Source organism: Labrus mixtus, chromosome 11 (genome assembly GCF_963584025.1).
Source record: "Labrus mixtus chromosome 11, fLabMix1.1, whole genome shotgun sequence".
Classification (NCBI taxonomy): Eukaryota; Metazoa; Chordata; class Actinopteri; order Labriformes; family Labridae; genus Labrus; species Labrus mixtus.
In genome coordinates, this window is record NC_083622.1 from 3748828 (window position 1) to 3772259 (window position 23432).

The 23432-nt window shown below is 40.1% G+C and overlaps 2 protein-coding genes across 2 annotated transcripts in view; one reads left to right on the forward strand and one right to left on the reverse strand.

The window, feature by feature from the left end:
- znrf2b (zinc and ring finger 2b) overlaps positions 1–1323 on the reverse strand; it is a 35361-nt gene extending 34038 nt beyond the window's left edge. Inside the window, exon 1 of the mRNA XM_061049635.1 lies at positions 428–1323. Within this exon, the coding sequence (XP_060905618.1) occupies positions 428–845 (418 nt within the window). The 5' untranslated portion in view covers positions 846–1323. The remainder of the gene's footprint in view (positions 1–427) is intronic.
- The window catches only part of nod1 (nucleotide-binding oligomerization domain containing 1), a 475392-nt gene that overhangs the window by 48050 nt on the left and 403910 nt on the right, over positions 1–23432 (forward strand). The gene's annotated exons all lie outside the window — the stretch shown is intronic.

A 23432-nucleotide genomic window follows, 5' to 3' on the forward strand; every position in this document is an offset into this window, starting at 1 on the left:
ACAAAATGCTTCATTAATCTCTTAACAGTTTCAGCTTTGACTTTTAATCAGTAAATCAGTTGTCAACTGTTTAGTATTTAGCCTATATCTTGCCAAAAAAAAAAAAAGCACAGACTGGAGGACTTCGTGTTCTCATTTTCTGCATAACATTTTGGTAACATTGCCCCCCCCCCCCCCCCCCCCCCCCCCCATGTGATCCAGGACGACCCGCCAAGCCCTGCTGTAAACAAACACGTGTCAGTGTCACTACAGTTCAGGGAGTCAGTGATCTGAGACCAGCATACACACACACACACACACACACACACACACACACACACACACACACACACACACACACACACACACACACACACACACACACACACACACACACACACACACACACACACACACACACACACACACAGCTGCTGTACCCTCTTACCTCCGAACAGATGAGGCGAGAGGTGTGCTGGTAACGATCCGATCATCAGCCGGGGACCTTCGTGCCCTCCTCCTCCTCCTCCGCTCGATCCCTGCTCCCGGTCCCCCGCATCCTCCGGGCTGCTGCCGGACTCCGGGGAGCTGTAGGCTCCGCTGCTGTTCGGTATGTTAATACCGGACTGAGGTCGGGTCCCGGAGCCCCCCGCAGACCTGGCTCTCGCTCCAGGGTGCTGGCTGGTGCTGGCCCCGGAGGCTCCGGACGCGCCGTACGCGTGGTACCTCACACCCCCGGCGGTAGTCCTGCTCACATTACCGCCGTTGCTGCTGGCCGTGCTGGAGGGCAGGTCCGACCCGGAGTAGGCTCTGGTCCGTCCGTTAGCAGCCGGGTTAGCAGTCGGGCTGCTCTGCTTTGCCCCCATGTTAACCCCCCCACCCCTCCCCTCCCCTCCCCACTGACTTTGAAATATTAAAGAGGCGCTCTATGAGCCACTGCGGGACAGTGCGCCAGATTTACGCCCCAAGGCGGACGCTCCACAGGACGGGACGAAAAGCAGAACTAACTCTGCGACATCACGGAAATGTCAGTGAATGAAAAGTTGAACATGCCACCCGTGACAAGAGCTGAAGACGCGTGTAAAACTTTAGCAGCCGCCGTCACCATTGTATTCAGTCAGTGATAGTTGAAGCTGGTCCGGGCAGGTAAGCGTCCTCCCCTCCCCGGTCTCTGCTGGGGTCCCTCCTCAGGCTCCGCTCCGCCATGGCTCCTCCTGAGCAGCGTGAAGGAGTGAAGAGCCCGGCTCCTCACACCTCCCTGCCTGACAACACATTGCTCAATAGAAAGGAAGTGATGGAGGAGAAAGCCCTGCGAAAAAAAAAAAAAAAAAAAAAAAAGCGTTTAATCAGCGGCAGCGAGGAGGAGACCGCACCAGGCGAGCTGACAAGCTGGCTGAGCTCACGACGGCTTCCGCTCAGAAGTTTCAAAATAAACAATAATAATAATAATAATAATAATAATAATAACTTTATTTATATAGCACCTTTTAAAAACACAGGTTTACAAAGTGCTTTGACAAACTAAACCCAACACAGAAGAACATAAACAACAGCAAGAACATAACAAATGCAAAATACTAAAAATAATTAAATACAATTCAACAGAAAAGAACCCAAAGTGCACGATACCCAACAGACATATATAACCCGACCATCTCAAGAACCCATTATAAGAACCCAGGAAACACAAGAACCCAACAACACGAGCTGAGACCAAGAGGAACCAAAGATTTAAAAAGATGTAAGAAACTAAAAGAGCTAAAAGCAAATAAAAAGATAACAGCAATAAGAAGGTAAGAGCAGTAAAAGAAATAGAAACAAGTGGTTAAAGGATCAAAAAACCCAAAACTATAATATTAATAAAAATAAAAAGTAAATATAAATATGAAACATAAATAGACAAAGAAAGTAAGATAAGAAATTACCAAGTTAAAACACAAGAGGAGATTAAGATATGAGCATAAATACGAGATAAGATAAAAAAATAAATAAAAGCAGTTGTACTTTTCTACAGGTGCAATTTTAAAGCTCCGGTATACAAGTTAAAACTACCTTTTACTGTCTTGCAAAAAGTCCTATAGTAATTTAACTTAAGGATTGATCTTTTTTTTTAGTGTTACATCCTAAGAGTTTGGGCTTTTGACCTTGTATAATCAGCGGGTCCTGAGGAAACCTAGGGCCATACTTGTCATCCCAGATCACCCACTTCACAGTGAGTTTGACCTTTTACCCTCAGGTCGTCGTTTTAGAGCTCATAAAAGACTCCAGGTCTCAATTTTTACCAAGTGCAATTAATATGTTAAACAACAATTAGCTATTTGTTGCTCTTTTTGTGCTTGAATTGCACATTTGCACACCTCCACTTTGCACTTTAAATAACTTGAATTTCCATTCTGGTGCGGGCTCTTGACTGATTATGTTGTGCTGTTTTTATTTGGTTTTATATTTTGCTGTGTTGTCTGATTTTTTAAATTTGTTTTGGTTTATGTTTTATGGTGATGTTGTCCTTGTGTTTCTTGTCTTCTGTGTGTGCTCCTGTTGCAACGCAAATTTCCCCTTGTGGGACAATAAAAACTCTGAATCTGAATCTGAATCTGAGGTGTTTATAATCAGACATACCACCAATATGCCAGTGTCAGATACAAACAAACATATAGCTGTTAATACATTCATTCATTAATAATTTATTATTATAATAATAATAATAATAATAGATGGAATTTGTAAAGCGCCTTTCAAAGGACCCAAGGACGCTTTAGGGCAGAACAAGTAGCTACAAACAAACAGGATAAAACAGAATGAATAAGGAAAGAATGATAGCAATGCTTTTCAGTTCAAGGTAGTGCAGTGTTTTGACAAGGAGTTATTGAAGATCGATGAGCGTGAGGAAGATTGTGCTGCCATGGCTGAGTGATGGCTGAAGTCTGGAAATGTTTGTTTTTTTAAATGGCAGAACACAGATTTAGTGATAGATTGTATTGTGAGACTATAGAGTGAGAGAGTGAAGTCCAGAGAAACACCTAGAATACAGACGTCCAGCGATGGGTATAGATGGAGCAGCCGTCAACATCAAGGGAAGACAATCTGAAGAAATGAAACACGACAGCAGAACTGTTGCCAAAAAAAGATCAAAGGAGCTACAACGGCCAAACGCATTTCTATTTGAAGTATCCAAGTTGCAACAGTAGCCTGTGAAGATGGACAGAGCAACAGCTGACTGGCAGTGAAGCCAAAAGATTGTTAACAAATGGGGCATAGGTCCAACTATAAAATGAAAATGCACAGTTTTTTTTTTATTTTTACAGTTTTTTTTATTTTATAGTTTATTTATACAGTAACTAGTTATTTGATGCTACAAAAATGTATGAAAAGCCATGATTGACAGCTCTGTTGACGAATGCGGCCCCTGCAACACTGTGTCATCAGATTACCAGTGTAGGCCTACAGCATGAACGGGGAGAGTTAACATAATGACCACCAACATGAAAGTAACAGTGAGTGTCTGTATCTGTTCTGCTGTGGACTACCCACCGTAGGGATTTTTGACAGTTTATGATCAAGTAAAATTTGCGTTTTTGTTAGCGGAAGAGGAGTGACGTCAACACTGCGACTTTTCAAGCCAGCCCCTTCGGTGCAGACTCTGGTTTAAGTCTGCCATACCATTATATGACATGTATATTTTGGCATCCTGTTCAATGATGAAGCCAAAAAAAAAAAAAAAATCCACATTCATTCTATCAAAACTACCATTTAGTTTACACATACTGTTTAAAAAGGTTTTACCTGTTGAAACAGGATATTATTATATTTGCATCAAAGGTCATTTCACTTATTTTTAAATACACTGTATGCAGCTTGATTCACTTGAAAACAATCTGTGCGACTCAGCGCGGCAGCCATGCTCTTATTTTGAAATCCAGTGGGCGTTATTTTGGTGGCGTGTGTTTATTTGTGGAAACTTGATGAGCTTTTGGTCCTCGATGTCGCGTGACGTCAGCAGCAGCGCAGGGACGTAAACAACAACTAGGGGTCTCGCGCCTCTTTTATGGTCTTCCTCTTGACATTCTCCTGTTAAAGACATAAATAAAAAAAAAACATGCAGCACATTCATGTTTTTTTATGGCAAAGGGTTGTGTGCTTATCTTTATTTGAGCCATTACATCCAACAAACTGTGTATGCATTTAATTCTGGACTTCTTTCAGTTCATCTAAACTTATTGTTTTATGAATCTTTAATATATCACAAACAGGTTGCATATAGTAGATTTCAAGTAAAAGATGTGTGCAAATGTTTGCTCTATTGACTGAAAATCTGCAGGTCTAGGCTACAAATTCCCCAAAAAATCATATAGCAGACGGTTTATGTCTAAAACAACGTTCATCCATAGAGTATCATCATGAATATAACACACAATGATGGATCTTGAAAAGAGAAAACAACATCTGTAAGAGCCGACAAACAGCTTTAGGACTGATTGGACACAAGTGCACAGAGCGCACAGGGTGTAGAAAATAGATTTTTTTTTTAATCATTTTTTCATCATCATGAATATTCTAATCAACACTATCTTCAACAACATTATCGCTGCAGATCCAGTTGAGTTTGTACATTCGTTTCACCACAGGGGAAAAACACAGGAGGAGAGTCTAGACGTACATATAGAGCCCTGTTGTGAATGTAGGACCAGGTGCCTTTCATTGGCAGAGAGCAGCATTCACCTGGATGAGGAAGTTCAGGTAAGGAGGAGACATTTTTGTTGCTGTTTTGTAAGCAAACAATGAATGAATGAAACCTTTATTGCCCCTAGGGGAATTTGCCTTGCACAGAGAGCTAAAAAACACAATACAAACAAAAATGTACAGGACAGCACATAAGAACACATAAAAACACACGAAAGCATCACATGATTCAATGAGGGATTTCAGCAAGTTAAATAAAGTGCCGAGTTCGTCCTGTATGATCAGTTCTTATTAAGCAGCTGAATACTGTGTGGTACAAAGGATGTAACGCCTCTTTTAGTCCTCATCCTGGGCATTCTGTACCTGCGCCCTGAATTCAAGAGTTCATACTCTGACCAAAGGGGGTGCAGAGGGTCAGCTGTGATCTTGATGGCTAAATTCAGTGTGTACCGGTCTGTCAGGAAAGAAATGCTGTACATTTGCTTCCCAGTTATCTTGCTGCCTAGTTTAACAACTTTGTCCAGTTTGTTCTTATTTTGTAAGGACAGTGCTCCTCCCCAACACTGAATACAAAAGGCCAGCACACTTTCAATAAAAGTCTTGTAAAATAATTTCAGCCTAGTGCTGTCAACATTCAAATTTCTTAGTTTCCTAAAAAAAATAGAGGTGCCGTTGAGCCTTTGCATACCTTGCTTTTGTGTTGGTGTTCCATGTCAGTTTGTTGTCAGTTATTGTGCCAAGATACTTATACGCTGGTACAATTTCAATTTCTGTGTCCTTCATATTTACAGGGGAGAGAAATGACTGTCTTCTAAAATCAATAATCATTTCTTTGGTTTTCTTTGTATTTAAAATCAATGAGTTATCAGAGCACCAGTTGTAAAAGTTGTCTAGCTCAGCTCTGTAATTGGTCTCATCGTCGGGTCTCAAACAACCGGGTCACTATAAGGGGCTGGGAGGAGTATTTTAGGTATTTGTCAGGAGGCTTTGGCCCCCCTCAGCCCCTATTCCTTTGCTTGTAACTAACCTTTCTCTGTACATTCAAATTTATAATTCAACTGAAATCTTTGCACTGGAAAATGTCAACAAAGTATGTTGCAGCAGCATCCTGTTCCTTACTCTGACACCTATGGCTGCAGTTTCAGGCATTAACATTGAAATGATCAATCCTGACGCTGATGGTCCGGCTTGCTTCTATAAATCACAAAGAGGCTTTTCGTTTTAATTTGTTTCACAACCAGCTGACAAAACTCCTCACAGGACGTGTTATAAACATCACACTGGTGTTCAATTTGTGAAGAAAGTCCTGCTGAAGCTGCACAACGGGACATTTATAATTGCTGCACAGGCATTCAAAAGAAGAGTGGGAATCTGACTGGGGAATGAAAACACCCAAACGTGCAACATCAAAAATTGTTCCCAGGTGCGAGCAGCCAAGGATGGCATTCTGCAATTCTCCTTTCACTATCAAATAAAGAGGAAACAACTCAGATAGAGGCAGGTTAAGTTTACAGGGAAAACAGCAGGAGAGAAAGTACACAGTTAGGAAGTGTTGTTCACTCCCACTGAGATAGAGAAATACCACCATAGAGAAAGTCACCTCAGCACAGTAAAATCCTCCTGTAGTGTGGTTAGTTTGCAGAGTGACTTTCTGTCAGCGTCAGCAGGCACGTTGTGGAAACAGCAGAGTTCACAGAGCCTGTGAGGAAGGTGAGTGGTTTTCTCACCCTAGACTGCTGTAATCCTTCTAATCTCCTCCGTCTGGAAATAGCTCGGGTTATCTGTCCATCGATCGACCGCAACATCCATCCCCAGCTACGTAATGAAGAGGAGGACGCACACAAGACACACGGGCCAAACCACAAATTACATTCGCCCCAATGGTTTTTTTGTTTGAATGAACTGACAGTGTGGTGGCATTGTTTACATGTAATGTGAACGGCTGGAATGTGAAGTAAACATAATTAACAAAACATCATCCCAAAACCCCAATTAACACAAGAAGCCAACAACATGAATGGAGGATTGATACTAGAGGAGCAAAGATAAGATGATGTAACAGGTAGAAAAAAAATAAAAAGAGATAATGGAAATAAAAAAAAAAGCTATAAAAAAGAGAAACCATGAAATTAAGTCAATAAAAGGAAATAACAACAGTCAAATGAGATTACTAAATAAAAGCTGTAAAAACAACCAGCCCCATCCACAGATCAAGCCCCCCAGTCTGAGATTCCTCAGGTGAGGGTCTCCTGGTCTTTCCAAAGTCGAGGCTCAGACCCAGAGGTGATCATGCTGGACCCATGATGACTTCTAAATGATCTGCCTGAGGAGGCGTGCAGAATGGATGAGATCTTTTAAATAGACTTGCTTCCTCTTATTGCCTTTTTATCGCCCATTTCTGATTTACTTCTGTTCACCATTACTTCTTATTCTTGCTGAATTTACTATTCAACACACGGCAATTGTGTATTTAAACGTACTATATGTTACAAACTGTAACCCAAAGTGAGATTTTTTTCCATTTTTCCTCATTAACATTCATGAAACATATTAAATTGGGATAAAAAGTCATGCAAATGTTTAACTTGTCACACAACAGATGATGATGTTATCATTAAAAATCTTTGACAAAAAGCCATTTTCGTTTTAGATAAACATCATTTACTGAATTTTCATCATTTTGTTCATTTTGAAAATGCATGTTTTATACATAAAATTTTGCACGGACTTGCTCCTCCTCCTTTGAAGGGCGGTATAAAGCTGAAGTCTGCCAGTGGGATCGGCACCAGGGGCCACAGCCCGAGGAGACTGTGAGGTCCCCACAGGTCCACGCAGACGCACTACATTCAAACTGTTCTGTCAGTCAAAGGAACTAAATATTGGAATATTCTCCCACTCACAATAAGAGACTCACAAACATGTGCATCCTTCAAAACACACCTCAAACAGTGGATAAAAGAAAAACAAGTCTGTGACCACTTTTAACCTTTAACCTCTATTATTGTTTTGTGTCACTTGTGCCTTTGTATTTGTATTTGTATTTTATTTGTAATTTGTGTTTCTCTGTTACCTGCCTAGGGACAACAGATGGAAACTAGCACTTCTGCTATAATCTGGCATTTTTTTACAGCTGTAATTGTTACAGCTGTTCATTAATATGCACTGTCCCTAACAAATAAATAAATAAATACATTTGGATTTTCTACATTAGTGGTTTCAAACATTTTTGCATGAAGACCCCGAACTTGTATCTGAGAAAAACTGAGCCCCCCCTTAGGACGGCTGTGGCTCAAGTTGGTAGAGTTGGTCATTTTATAAACGGGAGGTCGGGGGTGGGGGGGGTTTCGATCCCCAGCTCCTGCAGCCACATGTCCGATGTGTCCTTGGGCAAGGCATTTAACCCCAAATTGTTCCCGCTGCTTTATCAGTGCTGTATGAGTAAGATTTGTTACTTCTGATGGACACGTTTAGCAGCCTCTGCCTTCAGTCTGTGAATGTGTAGATGTGACCTGCGGTGTAAATATAAAAGTGCTTTGAGTAGTCAGGAGACTAGAAAATAACTATACAAGCTGAAGTCCATAAACCATTTAGCGTTACCAGGAACCACACACACAAAAATGTATGAACTGAAAAATCAATATCAATCTGAACTCTTTTCTGCATAACTGTTTTTAATATCAGTGTTTAAAGGCTGTCTTTGATGAATCTGTTTATCTGTTTACGAGGCTGATGGTATTGACCTGGAGATGTACACGCCCACCCTCTTTAGCACTCCCTGTGATAAATACCCACTGCTGATCTGTTTATGTGGAAGCTGACACTTGGTTTTAACGTGCCATGATGAAGTCTTGTAAGTTGAAATGTGTAGGCGTCTAGTCCATAAATTAAAGGCTTTTTTAATTTTCACAAAGCCTTGGAAGTATTTGGTTATGACGTATTGACACAAGTCTAACCTTTCCTGTTCATGTGGCTGTATAGTTTAACTTTTATTTACAACCAAACAATGAACTAATTGCCTTCCTACTGACTTCTCCTAAATCTTATTTTTAAGGGCCAATAAAAAAAAAACCAACAAGTTAAAAATCTACTCATCAAAGAAAATGCATGAACTGATCAGTTTTCAAACACTCAAACCCACAATAGTTGGATGTTAATCACATTTCCTGCATGTTTAAAAATGTGGGAATTGCTCCCAGATTATATCAATTCCTGGTTTTATAACGCACACGTTCTGTGTTTGCTCGTAGCGATTGCTCCTCTTAAAGAAGATATATTTAAGAAAAGATAGGTTTAAGAAAAGCAGCAACAACTGAGGCTCAGATTACAGATTATGAGAGGGTGACGTATTCTCTGTTGGACAAGCTTGATAATTATATGCTTAGATGGGATCCTTATACCGCCTGGCTATTGGTAACTGAACATTTTAGTCATTTTAATTGATTTATCTCTTATAAGGGATAGATGTATTTAACCTGAGAAAACCAGTGTTTTTGTTTTTTTGTTTGCTAATTGGGTTTTTTCTCCCCAAAAACCTCCCGTCATCTGATGTCTTACATACTGACAGTTATTCATTTGGGTTAAGATCAGGAGATAACAACTGAATGCCAAATAAGAGTCTGTCCTATTGGGAGAGAGAGAAACAGCTTCCATGCATCAGGCCGACGGTAAACAACATTTCATCATGTGCTGGGATGTGGAGTCAGGTCTTTGTGGATCCCACTGATCCCATCTTCTCTTTGACCACTCTAAGCTGTCAGACTTCAAGGTGTAGTCCATAAATCCAGCACAGACACCTTTTCAACACGCCCCTCCATAAACACACACGCACACACACACACACACACACACACACACACACACGCACACACACACACCTCATTAGCCATAGATCACAGGTTCACTTTGAGGAAGACCACAGGTTACATCATGGACGGCCTGCACAACATTACATCATGCAGCCATCATAAATATGACCCTCTCTGTGCTTTGGTTTGCTCAGACCTCAAGAGACCAGATCCTCCAAATGTATTACACTATGTGTATGTGTTAATGTTTGAATGATTTTATGTTGATCATGTGTCTATAATATATCCTATGAGTGAAGACAATGAGGCTGGAATTGTTCTTTGGGTGAAAATAAGAGTATACTTACTCATCCAGGTAGATGTAGAACAGTGCTTCCCCCTGCTGGCCAATATAAGACACTACAGCTTTAAAAAGAAGAAACGAAAGATGCTGCAACAACGGACTTAAAAAAAGAGACTCCTAGTGTTCAAACACAAACAACCAAAAGTGCAATTTAATATTAAAACCCAACTCAATTGAATTTTTTTGTAAACTGGTAAATCTCTTTTTGTCTCAAACATGTTTATATGAAAATTTAAAGTGACATATAGAGAGAGTGGTTGATTTTCTTTGGCAGTCAGGCTGTCAGCTGGGGGACATTTTTAGGGTTTACTGGAGTCATTTTGCATTCAGAAAACATGTACAAAAGAGAACATAAAAGTATTTATAATTGACTTTTTCCTCTCTCGATCTTTTTCTAACAACAGAGAGAGATTCATTCTGTGAAAATGTAAAGCCTTTTGTGAACAAAACAGAAGCTGTTGTGAAGTTTATAACTCTTTGAACTCTTGGCTGAAGGCGATACGATTGGTCTCCTACTTTTAAATTCACATTTATGAATATCAAACATTGCTTTTATGAGAGCAGGATTCCTCCTTTACACATAAATGATGAACGTTTTTATGTTTTCAGCAGACAAAAAAATATGATTTAGAAAATAAGATGAAAGTACGGCAGCTGTCAGTAGCAATACGCGCTTTCTTTATGTAGCGGTCTGTTGTGGCTGCTCTGTTGCGTCCGCCACGACATCTATAAAATGAAGGATTTCTCTGGCTTTTGTGTCAGAACATAAAGTTAAAACACACATCAAAACACAGGTTCTTTCATGATATTTATATCACAGTGATTATGTCCAAATGCAGGAAAGAGCAGAGCGGCTCCTTGCTGCGTTTTTAACTGGCTCAGCAGAGCAGAGGAGGAAAAGGAAGAGAAAACGTTCTGAAAGCTAATAATGGAGTCCTTGAACTATTCATAAACTGCTTCAAACCAACACAAGAATCTGTTCTGCTGTGTGGACTGGACTGACCTGAGGGAGCAATGACCTTTTATCAGTAAGTTAAAGAGACAGGACAGAGTCAGAATCAGGGAGAGAGAGAGAGAGAGAGAGAGAGAGAGAGAGAGAGAGAGAGAGAGAGAGTGGGGAACGACATGCGGGAGAGGAGCCACAGGTCGGACCCGAACCCGGGCTGCCCGGCCCCGATGACCACGGCCTCCATACATGGGGCCCGCTCACCAACCACCAGGCCACCAGCGCCCCTTTTATAAAAAGTTAAATGTGGCTTCACTAGCGAGAGCCCCCCTGCTCCAAATGTCATCACCAGAATTTATTACTGTAAATATTATTTATCTTATTTTACCTCATTTTATTTTACCTTATTTTGGTTGTATTGCACCGCGGGACGGAGACAAACGAAATTTCGATTCCACTGTATGTCTGGCATATTTTGAAATTGACAATAAAGTTGACTTTGACTTTGAAAAAAAAAAAAATAAAAAAAAAATAATAATAATATATATATATATATATATATATATAAGCCAGCCCCCGTTGCAGAGGTACTTTGGTTTCACTTTTGTACAACAGAAGAAGACAGACATGTGCCGTCCATATTAAATTATAAATATTAATGGTCTAAACTGAAGGTTCTCAACTGGTCTGGCCTAAGGACCCATCACCAACTCCTTCATGTGAAATCACATCCCAAAATTTCGATATTAAAAAAAAAGATTGTGCAGTTTGGAGCTCAACAGTAACATGTGACAGAACAAAGAAATAGAATAAAACAAAAATGTTTAAAAAGTGCCTCATAAACTTTTTGACATGTTTTTTTTGTTTCTAGGCACACCTTCAGGACACAAACGGTAAACCACTGGTGTGTCTAAACCTACAAAGTACCTCCACCGTTGGGACTAAGCGGCGTTAACTCTAGGCTAAAGAATGCTGGGGGGGGGGGGGAGAACAAAAAGCCTTCAAAGCTTTATATTTAGAGGCCTGAGTGTCTTTTTCCTCTTTATTTTAGCGCCGTGCACCTCTTGACTCCAGCCAGCTGTCTCCTCTTCATCCAGCCCGAGGGGGAAGTCCCAGACAGAAAGAAAACAGCTGAGAGGGAACATCCATCAAACTATGCCGTCAATAATCCCAAAGACAATACCACAGAGAGCAGAATACACCCAGCTGAAAGCAAAGCAAAGCTCCATGTAGTTCATGTGCAGATGTTTCCTCAAGGCCTCCTCAACATATAGAAATCTCCCCAGAGTTAATCTGCATATTTTACTCCTACTCACCACAGGGTGGCAGTGTTGCATTGATAAAATCAGCTCAGGCACTCGACACGAAAGGCTTTTCCTGAAAACAACACGCACTGAATCAACTTTCCCCATGTATGAGTTTGGAGTAGACCCAGCAAAGCTTAAACACACATTTTTTATTCAACTCTTTATCCAGCTGCAGGTGAGTTTGTGGTCAGATTTACACACAGATGAAGAGACAATCAAGAAGGGCCTGTGATTTCTTCTCTTGAGCAAGGCACCAACCTTTTATTACATTTTTTTAAATAACATTTTGGGTCGTTACATGTCGAGCTCTTACAAGCCTTTAACAAACTTAAGTTATTACAACCCTGAATTTACTAATGCATTGACTGAATGTATTAAAAAAAACAGGAAATTGATGCCTTTCATCCATATAATACTTAAAATCACATTGAAATGTAACAGTTTTGACTTTAATTAAAAAGTCAACCACTCCCTCCACTAGTGCCATAAAATCAAACATCTATTGACAAAACCAAATGATTAATCTATTTTAGAGCATGCAGGCTACAGACATGATTGCAAGTAATCCTTTTCTTCACCTCACCATCCTGGCCTTGAAACACCTGATGTCCTTATATTGAGAGATGGAGGCGTGGTGGTATAGGTGTTGTAGGCATGCGCCTCTCAATTCAGAACTATTCTGAATCACTAACATGATGATGGTGAGAACAAAATTGGCGACTTGGTGATGATTGATCACGATGACTTAAAAAACATAAATTACACACGAGTAAGTGTTGAAAAAAATATACAAATAATAGAAACGTTTTTGATATACATCTGTATTGATCACTGTCTTTACTCTTGCAGGAGGAGAGGCAGAACAGCGATGTGTGTGTGTGTGTGTGTGTGTGTGTGTGTGTGTGTGTGTGTGCATGTCTGTGTGTGTATGTCTGAGTGTGTGTGTGTGTGTGTATGTCTGAGTGTGTGTGTGTATGTCTGAGTGTGTGTGTGTATGTGAAGTACAATGGAGTAATGACCACAGAACTCTGTTACAGCGCTGTTGCTGAACTGAAATATGTAAATGGTTACAAACACACACACACACACACACACACACACACACACACACACACACACACACACACACACACTAATAGAATTCAATAGAAAATTTGCCCCACGGAAGTCTTGCCACAGTTGTACTGATTGTAGTTTGTAGTTGTGATAGTCTCAGTCTGTATCTTTGTGAATCCATGAACACAAATGTATCATGTAATTAAAATGTACAATCAGGCGGGAGATCTTAATAGGTTTATCTCTTTCTGGGTTCAGGCAAAAGTACGTTTTAAAGTGAAACAGTTTTTTCTAGCTTATCAGAACGTTAAAGAGACAACCTGCTGCGATCAAATGACAACAACACAGATTCAACATTCTAGCTGTTTTCACATATTGACTCAGAGAAGTCTGCTCCTGAGAGCTCCCTCACTTTTTATGTCCCTCAGCTTAAAGTTGGACAGGGGAAACTGCTTTGCCTTTATATAAATGCTGCGTTTAGTTCCACATTTTCAAAGTGTCAATGAAAAAGTGGAGAAGAAAAACATTCTGGTGAGCAGAAAGTGTGATGTGACAGTTTAATTACATGCATGAAGATCGCACCAGTCGTGCACTGGATGCAGGATGTAAATGTCATCAACCCCTCCCACTTGCAAAGAGTGAAAACATCATCAGACACCGTTTTCACATATCCGCACTCCGGATAATACCTAGATCAATTCAGGAGGACTGCGTCGGAGATTCTCCCGACCTGTTCACACATGCTCCTCACAGCTGGAGACTATCCCTGTCAGACGGCGGGGGGGGGGGGGGGGGGGGTCTTCTGAGGTAAGAAGTTATGTAAAAAATAAACGCGGAAGTAGCGGACGAAGGAACAGAGTCCGCTTTGTGATGCGATAATGAGAATATTTGCCTTTATATCAATGCTACATGTCGTCCAATGGAACGACAACATCAACAGAAGAGCGGAGAACAACATACTGTCGAACAGAAAACGTAATGCAGCCGTTAAATTACGTGCACAGAGATCATAGTGGTTGCATGCAGACACTCTTTGCACCGTGCAGCAGTCACAGTATAGAAACGTCACTCCCCCCTTCCCATTGGCTTGAGGTGAATTCTCCGGAGAATATCCTGCTGTGTTCTCACATCAAGCTCACTCGGAGTTGCTGCAGAAATAATACAAGGGGTCTGGCCGGAGAAACTACAGGTGAAGTCAGAGCGGAAAAATTTGGCTTATACAGCTCCTCCGGGGAATATCCTGAGTTTTTCAGGAGATTTCTGAAATCACCATCAGAGTGAGAAAGGATGTAAGGCACCGATACAATGTGAATGTCATGTATTTAACAAGTAGTGGTTGGTGACTACTAAGTTGACTTTTCCAGTTGTACATTTGAGTAAAAAAAAAGAAGGAAACCAGGAACAGTTTGGTCCTCAAGTCCCTCTGTAACTTTAACCCCCGATGCTCCAAAACAGACCCACACTCCCAAGAGACACATATGAATCCATAAAAGCTTTTTTATTTTATTTTTTCAAATACCAGCAAAAGCAACGTTTGCGTTATGATTTATATTTGATTGCTTCTGCAAATAAAACCCCCAGAAAAAAAATAGATGATCTGTCTCCAGACTCGAGCAGAAATATGAACCTCTCCTTCCAGCTCTGTGGTTTAACATCTCACAAGGGTTAATGTGAATTCTGATCATGTGTAGCTCCGGTTTACAGCTGCATATTATCCGATTACACAAGTGACCATTGACTGACCTCAGTAATACACCAACACAGCCTCCATGTGTTCTGACTGCGGCTGAGCAAATCTGCATTCCAGACAAAAAACTTGAAAAGAAGAATAAAGCACATAATTAATTGCCTGACATATTCTCCGGTCCCTCTCCCAGCGTATTTAGCGGTTGGTGTCAATCAGCTGGATTAGGCCTGTTTTTCTGTTAGCCCTGTGCTGACAGTGGGAAATGATTAAAAGGGGAGATTATGTGACAGCAAATTTGTGTTGATATCATTAAACTTTCATCACGGACTGGGTTTAAAGCTCTAAATTGCTTATTAACTCGGCTTTTTGTGGCTGTTCGCCTATCAACACTTCAAATGAGCCAGAAATCAGAGCAGCACCCCCCCAATGCGCCTCATTCTGCGCTCTTATTGTGTGTGGAAACATCCTTTGTATGACTGGGATAAAACATGCACGCACATACAGTACATGGATTTTCCCTCATTTCGGGTCCCTCTTTGGTGTATCCAAAGTCGGTTGAGGATTTAAGGATGACAGAATTCAACCACAGAAATAGTCATGATGTTATACATTCTATATGTGAATAAGTATGAGTAGGTTTTTTTCTGTTAAGATAGGTAGATTATGGAGTTCATACAGGCCATGGAGAGAATGTACCCTATTTATATGACGCTGAATATTACATGTTGTGAGTATTTGAAAGTCAACTCATCACATTACTTACTTGTCATAATTTGAAAGATTAACAATTATGTAAAAAGAAGGGGCAGAAAATGTACAGTATATACTCGTGCCGAAAAACGCTGTCGTATTTTAGAGAGATAATGTGAGGATTCAGCAGACAACCCTGAAAACCTTTTTTTTTTTCAGTTGGTGGTGATGCAACTCTCTTTCAATATCACTCTTGGCACACTGTATTAAAGATCTTTAGAGCAAGGTTTAAGGTTCATGGAACATTTTTTTATTTGAAAAAGTCAGTGTTGGGTGCAAAGTGTTTTGTACAGTGGCCGTTAGGTGCAGGTGCTCTGCAAAGGCTGAACATTGAGAAAAACGAGCAGCAAATTCCGAACACTGCAAATTCAAATCGAAATGTCCACGATAAAATGAACAGCTGAAATGTGCTGCAAAAAAGAGAACCGCATTAACATCAAATGTGCACCAGTTGGCCACCGTAGCTTTGTTCTTAAAATGAGTCAAACTAATAAAAAGGTGTTTTCTACGGAAGCCCTTAGTGGACATACATCCATAAATGTGATTTTCCGCTTTGCCTGTGAGAACAAGAGTTTAGGTTGTTGTCTCAAGATCTTGACTATTTATCTTAATTTTCTTTTTTTCCAAAATTAAGAGTTTTTATTTTAAGAACAGCTGAAATATAGTTTTTTACACTTGTTATCTCGATATAACAAGATAGATGAGTTGTGAACTTGAGAAGACAAATCAAATATATTGATGCATGTCATCCTAAACCTTCTGTAGATTTCAAACCTGTACCCTGGAAAGCTTCTCAAAACTTGAGTATGGCCTTCCCCTGAAATTCCACCTGAAGTTGCTTATTCACACATGTTCCTAACAGCATGAAGTTTTCCCTGTTTTACAGAAAGGAGAGGGGGGGGGGGGGGGTCTCAGGAGGCAAGAAATTATGTAAAAGCGACACTGTACAAATCCAAATATGCGGACAAAGCGACAGAGTTGGACACTTTGATTATTTTTTGTATAGTTTTTGGCTTTACATGGTGTAATCGACAAATCAGAGATCAACAAACAAGAGGACGTGGACTAGGTTAGGCGGGGGTGTTTCTGTTGTAAATGTTGAATGATGAAATCGTGAGACAGACTGCGGATTATTTTAGGATTTATTCGGCCCGAGGTCAGACAAAACATGGCATAGCATGAAGGACTGACAGACTTTTTATGTTAACAGTCTTACTTATATTCTGTGAGCAGGTTTAGCCTACAAATGTTTTTTCCACATGTAGATACACGTCGAATAGGCTACAAAAAAAGACATTACCTTTACTTGAAACTGTCAGACATATACATTTCTTCACCCTCAGCAAATCATATTTCCTTTTCAGCTCACAACATACACTTGGCTCCTCTCCAAATATAGATCTGCTGCTACAGTATGAGGTGTCTTACACATACTGTATTACAGCTACACAGACCTAACAGAAGAATTACCCTAAGAAGGTTGACAGATTTAAAATCCTCCTTTCACAAAAGTTATCAAGATGCATAAACTCATCAAAATTCAGACTAACAAGGACATTCGAGGGAGCAGAAAACATTATTGAGCAGCTTCTCTACGTGCACGGTGATCACAACTGTTGCATGATATGAACCTCATCATCCCCACTTACTCGTTCGGTGTTAATGGGGATCGAACCCTCAACCTTCCTTTTGAGAGATGACTGACTCTACAACACAGTCGCTGCAGGGTCCTGAAATTTCACTAGTGGGCTGGAAGGATAAAGTTAAGGCCAAGTACATGTGAAAAAGTCAGTGGTTCACATTGAAAATTCCTCAAAATGTGGAGGAACGTTGACTTCTCGATGTTGTTGTGCTAAAAGTGCCATCTCTCATTCCTTTAAAAAATACAAATGGTGCGCTGCTTCATATAATCAGGTGCTAGCCGTTTTAAGCTTGTCTTACTTCTCTTTTGCCATCGTGCCCATGCACTCACAGAGCACACGCAGTTCACTACATGAAACATTGTGATGCATAGATGATATCCACTGCATGATCCCAACCCAACTACAAGTGCTCCCTCAGATTCAAAAAGACACTTGGAGCATTTACGCTCGAGGCACAGCAGATGAACTTCTTTGATTATCGGCCCGAGATCTAATGTTAAATAACACTCCGTGTGTTCATCTTCACAGACAGGAATGCTCTTAATATTTATTCACTTGGTTTTTGCATAATGGACATTGAACCTTCAGTGGGACTGAATCAAAAACTGTGTATAAAGATGGACAGCGTTAACAGCCGACTGGTAGTGAAGCTAAGTTATTTTGACTTCCCCTGCTGTGCAGCTGCCATAAATGTCATAAACCCCGCCTCCTCCATGTCAACAGATGAGACATGGATCAATAATTCACATAATTTCCTGTCAAACGCAGATTCAATCGTGATAGTTACTAATTATCATACTGATTTGTCATATTCATTTTTCTCAATAGTTATTTTTTTAAGTACTTATTTGATGTAAAAAAGAATATGTGTAACGTCAGGATCTGTTGACAAACGCGGTTGCCAGCAGAGTAGGAAAGGCGAGGAGAAGATGGAATGAAAACTAACAGTAGTCACTGAACTTTGCGTAACTGTGAGTGAGTGTTCAAAACAGACCCAAGAATCGGATCTGTTCTTTATCGGTAAGTTAAATACGCACTTTGGTTTAGCGGAATGGCCATGGCGTCAGCTCCCTGGTTCAACCTGCCAGCTCCCTTCTGGGCATGACTTGGTACCTAATATCGGAAAAAGGGCAATATGCCAACGCCAAATTCTGAGGTTATTTTGGCTTCAATTTGAACAAATGACGCTGCCCGAGATCTGTTTTCTGTGTTAATATACATCCAATGTTTTTTATGAACGAGTGAGTGCAGCAGAGAGGGCTAGGTATCGTTTTTTTTTGCCCATGTATGTCTAAAGCACGATTCCACTAAAGCATGTTGTGGTGAATCAGAAGAGGAAGTAGATAGTCTGTTCTCGTCTCTTGGCCTCCCCAGATCAGCAGCGCGATGCTTAAGGGAAATTATCATTGTGATGTCAGGAGAGAGAGGGGGAACAAAACAATTCCCTTTCAAACTACAAAATTCAGGACATCTTCCTTCCCAAAGACATCTTTATGTTTAAAAAATAAAAGCACAGGGAAAAATGTTTTGAACCCTCCTATGAGCTCACAGGTGTGTTCTTTTTGTCAATGGTCCGATCAGCTTCTGATTCATCCTGATAGCATTGAACAAACGAAGCGTCTGACACCTCGTCTTAAGCCCTGGAGCTCAACGGACACAACACTTCCCCATGTTGAGGTTCTTGGCTTGAAGATGACACTTGTGATGAGCTGTTCACCACTTCACCACCAATTGTCAGAAAGGGCAGTATGTCTTTCCTTGTATTACTTTTATCTCCTGTTCATGTCGTCATTCATTGCTGCACTGTTGCACCATTATCTTTCTCTCTGAAGGTCAGTGGGTTGATATTACTGAAATCACAGGAGAGACATTTTTCTTTAGTGATGAGAGGAAGCAAACTGTAAAAAAAAAATCTCTGAAGAAATCCAATTAATTAGTCATCATTTTGATCTAACATGTGTTTAGCATGATGTCATTGATTTTAATTGTGTTGTTCATATACGGATCATTGGGAATAAGAGAAAAACATCTTAAGAGATGAATCAGAAATGCTTATTGTTTCTTCTGTTTAAAGATTTTCTCTGGTAACTCTAGCTAACCATACCCTCACCATACCTTATTTAAAACATGGACCTAGTCTCGTTGACTTGACCCATTGGTTCCTGAGGGGAACTTGTACAACCAATTAATGCCGGTCGCCATATTGAAAATGCTTTTTTTTTTTTCTTTTTTTTTTACAAATTTGGTCAACCAAGTAACGAGCAAACAAGGCAATCCTTAAGCCCCCTGATAAACAGATCCAGCCGCCCGCTTGCAGTCAGGTCTGTCTCGGCCTTAATTATGCTTTAATTCTTCATAAAATCAAAACAGAAAAAAACTCACCACCCGTACCGTGTTTTCAGATAAAGACATGAGCTTTTTAGACAAAGAAATGTTTGTACCAGCGTGTAAACATGTTTACTTTCACTGTCAAAATGGACGTTTTTGATATGGGGTGTGTATGGGACTTCCAGGTCTTTGGGAGCCTCAAGTGGAAACTTGGGGAACTGCATACATCTACATTTAAACGACTGCAGAAACATTTAGAGTGAGCAGAAAGCTGCAGCAGACTAACAAGCTGATTTGGGCGTTGAACTTTCACACAGTACTTAATATAAAATTAAGATCATCATTTAACCAAAAAGAAGTGTCAAAAGAACAAAAATATAACTTATAATAAGACAGTAAGTTTACACAACAGATAAATATGACACCATGACTGACAAGGCACCATGTTTGTAGAAAAAGATTTTACACTAACACAAGTTCATATTTATCGGATCAACAGGCCGACAAGGGGAAAGAGCAATTTCAACTTCATACATTGTTTTTGTGCATTAACGATCTGACCCAACAATATGATAAAAATGTCTGTATGTAAGTGTTAGATACAGTTTATCTATGAAGCTGATACTTGACTGTCTGATCACATTCTGCTAAAAGAGAGAAACAAGTCTCACAGAGCAGAAGCTGAGGAGTACAGCATGTTTGTAGCAGAGAAGAAATAAATACTAATCTGATTTTCATTACAGATAAATATGATTATTATACAAATATTTCAACTGTTATATCTTGAAAATAAAAAAATAAAAACAGTACAAAAAACAGAACACAATTAGAAAAAGCATACAGGAAGATGTCTTTATAGTAATGTTTTTTTCAGATAAGAGTTGCCCCTGACTGATGTCAGATAGTGAGTTCATTTTGGGGAAAAACACAGCTAGTGGAAGGGAGTCTGCTTCTTTCTTTACATGTAGAGCCAGAGATATCTATGTCATCCCAGAGGCGTTTTCTTAAAAAGGCATGAACACTCTATAATGCGCAACCATTTTGTAAAATACATGCACGTTTTGGTTACTTTTATGCATATGAATCGTGCGTGCAAATGATTAAATCGTGCACGCGTTTTGATAAAGATGAGCTTGTGAGTTCTTAAAATGCAATTTACAATTTACGTGCGCCAGAAGAAAGGTTGTGTATGTACAACAAAAAAAAAACATATCCATGTCACCTCCAGGGCTAAGAAGTTTCTATTATTTTTGCTCAACTAAATTATGAGCCCAGGCACCAAAAGCCAGGAAATTAGTAAAAAAAATAAATATATATAGTTTTTGAACTCTATTGAATTAAAGAATGAAAAAAGAAAAGAAGAAAGACACATTACAGCCAAGTCAATCAGCCAGTCTGAAAAGAGTCTGAACCCTTACTGACTCACTGTGACAAATATGTGAGCGCAAAGTATTCAAATTATCAATATGTGTAAAAAAAACATAATAATAATAATTCCCTACCTACATTACCGATCATGTACGACGTGTATTTAAGAGAGCAAATTACAGGTAAGATAAACTTCCACACTGTAAACAGCCTTTACTTTCATTATGTAATCCTAACTTGGCTAACTTGCAATTAGCTCTGGCCCGTGACTATGGGAACAGAGTGTGTGTGGCGTGTTCAGCCTGGAGACAAGGCATCCTACACCATGGGAATGACTCGTTACCATTGTTTGCTCTGTCAACACATCATGTCATAATTTACTTAAGACAAGAGAGCCTCAGACAGCAGCCGGCCCGACCTCTGCAGAGGAGTTTCCCCCCGGCTCAGCTTCCCCACCTGTCCCAGCAAACACACACACACACACACACACACACACACACACACACACACACACACACACATACATTACACAGTGTTCGTCCTCAGGAGGTACACAGATAAGATGTTACACCAGAGACATGATCTGAGACTATACCCCAGCTGTTAAAGAGCCATTATATTTCTGTGAAACATAAAAACAAGCAACAAAGATTCTTTGTGACACGACACCCAGGTAACCGTAGGAACAATAAACCGCTCTGGGGTTAACAAGCGAACACCTGATCACATTTCTACATGTGCAACACGATCGTATGAACAGAACAGATAGGGACTTCTGATAGGGACTTCTATTCACTCCTTGTAAAAATGTAAGTCAAATCTTTGTGTCAACTCCTCTTTGTTTTGTTCGTCAGAAGTCGCTGTTAGTAGGAAAGAGTCCGGGACTTAAGTCAACAACACATCACATTTGGATTTAACCTTTCTCAAATCAACTACTGACAGATGTGAAAGTAACATGAAGCTTTTACCCATGTTCTATAATAAAAGAGAAGTTCATGGATCTGGTAGAATTTACATGGAAACAGAACGACAGCAGCTTTTTCTAAATGTCATCATACAGTGCTGCTAATCAGACAGACAGACAGACAGACAGACAGACAGGCTCACAGATAGACAGACAGATTTATCGGTCACGCTCATGCAGACTTTTAAAAAAAATATCTCTTTATTAATTTGACAGCTATCGTGATACAATAAACATTAAGGACAATTTTTTTTTGGTAACATGTCACGTACCCCCCCCCTCGCCACCCATACATAAACACACGCAGACATGCACACACACATCGACACATAAATTATAATAAAATAACCATACCAGGGGGTAAAAAGAAAAGACAAGCACAAAACACGAACAAAAAAAACAAAAAAAACACAAAAATAATATAATAATACTAAAGAAAAATAATGATTATAATAAAAAAAACATATAAAAGTAAAATTTAAAAAAGCGCTCATGCAGACTTGATTGAAGCTTTTACATATGTAATCTTCCAGGTCATCCAGATTGACCGGTTGTGTAAATGCAGTTGTGAGTTGCAGCAAAAACAGATTCATTAATTGAATGAGAAAGAGAGTCGGAGCTGATGTGTTTGTAATTTAGCAGTCGGCTGTCTGCAATAGTGGAACTGCTGGAAAAAGTGACTTTAAGTAACTCTGGAAATAAGGTGTTGACACGGTCTCCGCTGTGTAGGTCATGTTTTTTGTTCTTTATTCTTTTCATCATTTCCTGTTTTATTTTGTAATCCTTGACTCAAGCATGTCCCAATCTTTTCAGGTCCTGCTGCCCTCGTTCCGCCCTGATTACCCTCACCTGTGTCTCGTTATCCACAGATTGTCTGTGTGTGTTCGCTGAGTGCCGATCTCTGTGTCGGTTGTATTTGTTGAAAGTGGCCCTGCTCTTAATAACAATAGGGTCTTAAGCCTAGTTGTAAAACTGATGCGTTGTTCTCCCACTGTTGGTTAAAAGCCCAATATATGAGATATGACAAATGGCTGCTTCAAATTTAACCAAAATGAAACATGAACATGGTGGATGTACGAATTCAACAGCTCTTAGCTGCTCAAAGTCCACCGTTGTTATTGCAAAGGGTGATAAAAGATTGCATCAATATTCCAAAATAAAATTCTTACACAAATATGTTTTTTTAACGTGTAAACACACATTAAGTCGTGTGCCTGTTGAACGCACCGAGGCAACACAGCACATCACAAACATGTATGTTTTGAGGTTGCAAAACATGTGTGACTGACAGCTCAACAACATGTAACAGGAACACTTGCTAAGGGTAATGTGTGTACATGTTTGTGTGTTTTTTTTGTGTGTGTGTGTGTGTGTCAGCTTTAGAGGGAGAGAAGTGAGCGCTCCATGCCTTTCCCTGCGACAGAGACCAGCTGAGGGCAGGAACTCTGCCAAGTGCACCCTGTCTCATTTGCATGCATGGATGGCATAGCATTAGCATAGTAATAGAGGGGGGGAAAGCGCAGAGAACTAACAGGAGATATTTGGCAGCTGATACTCAGGGCCCAATTACAAGCGT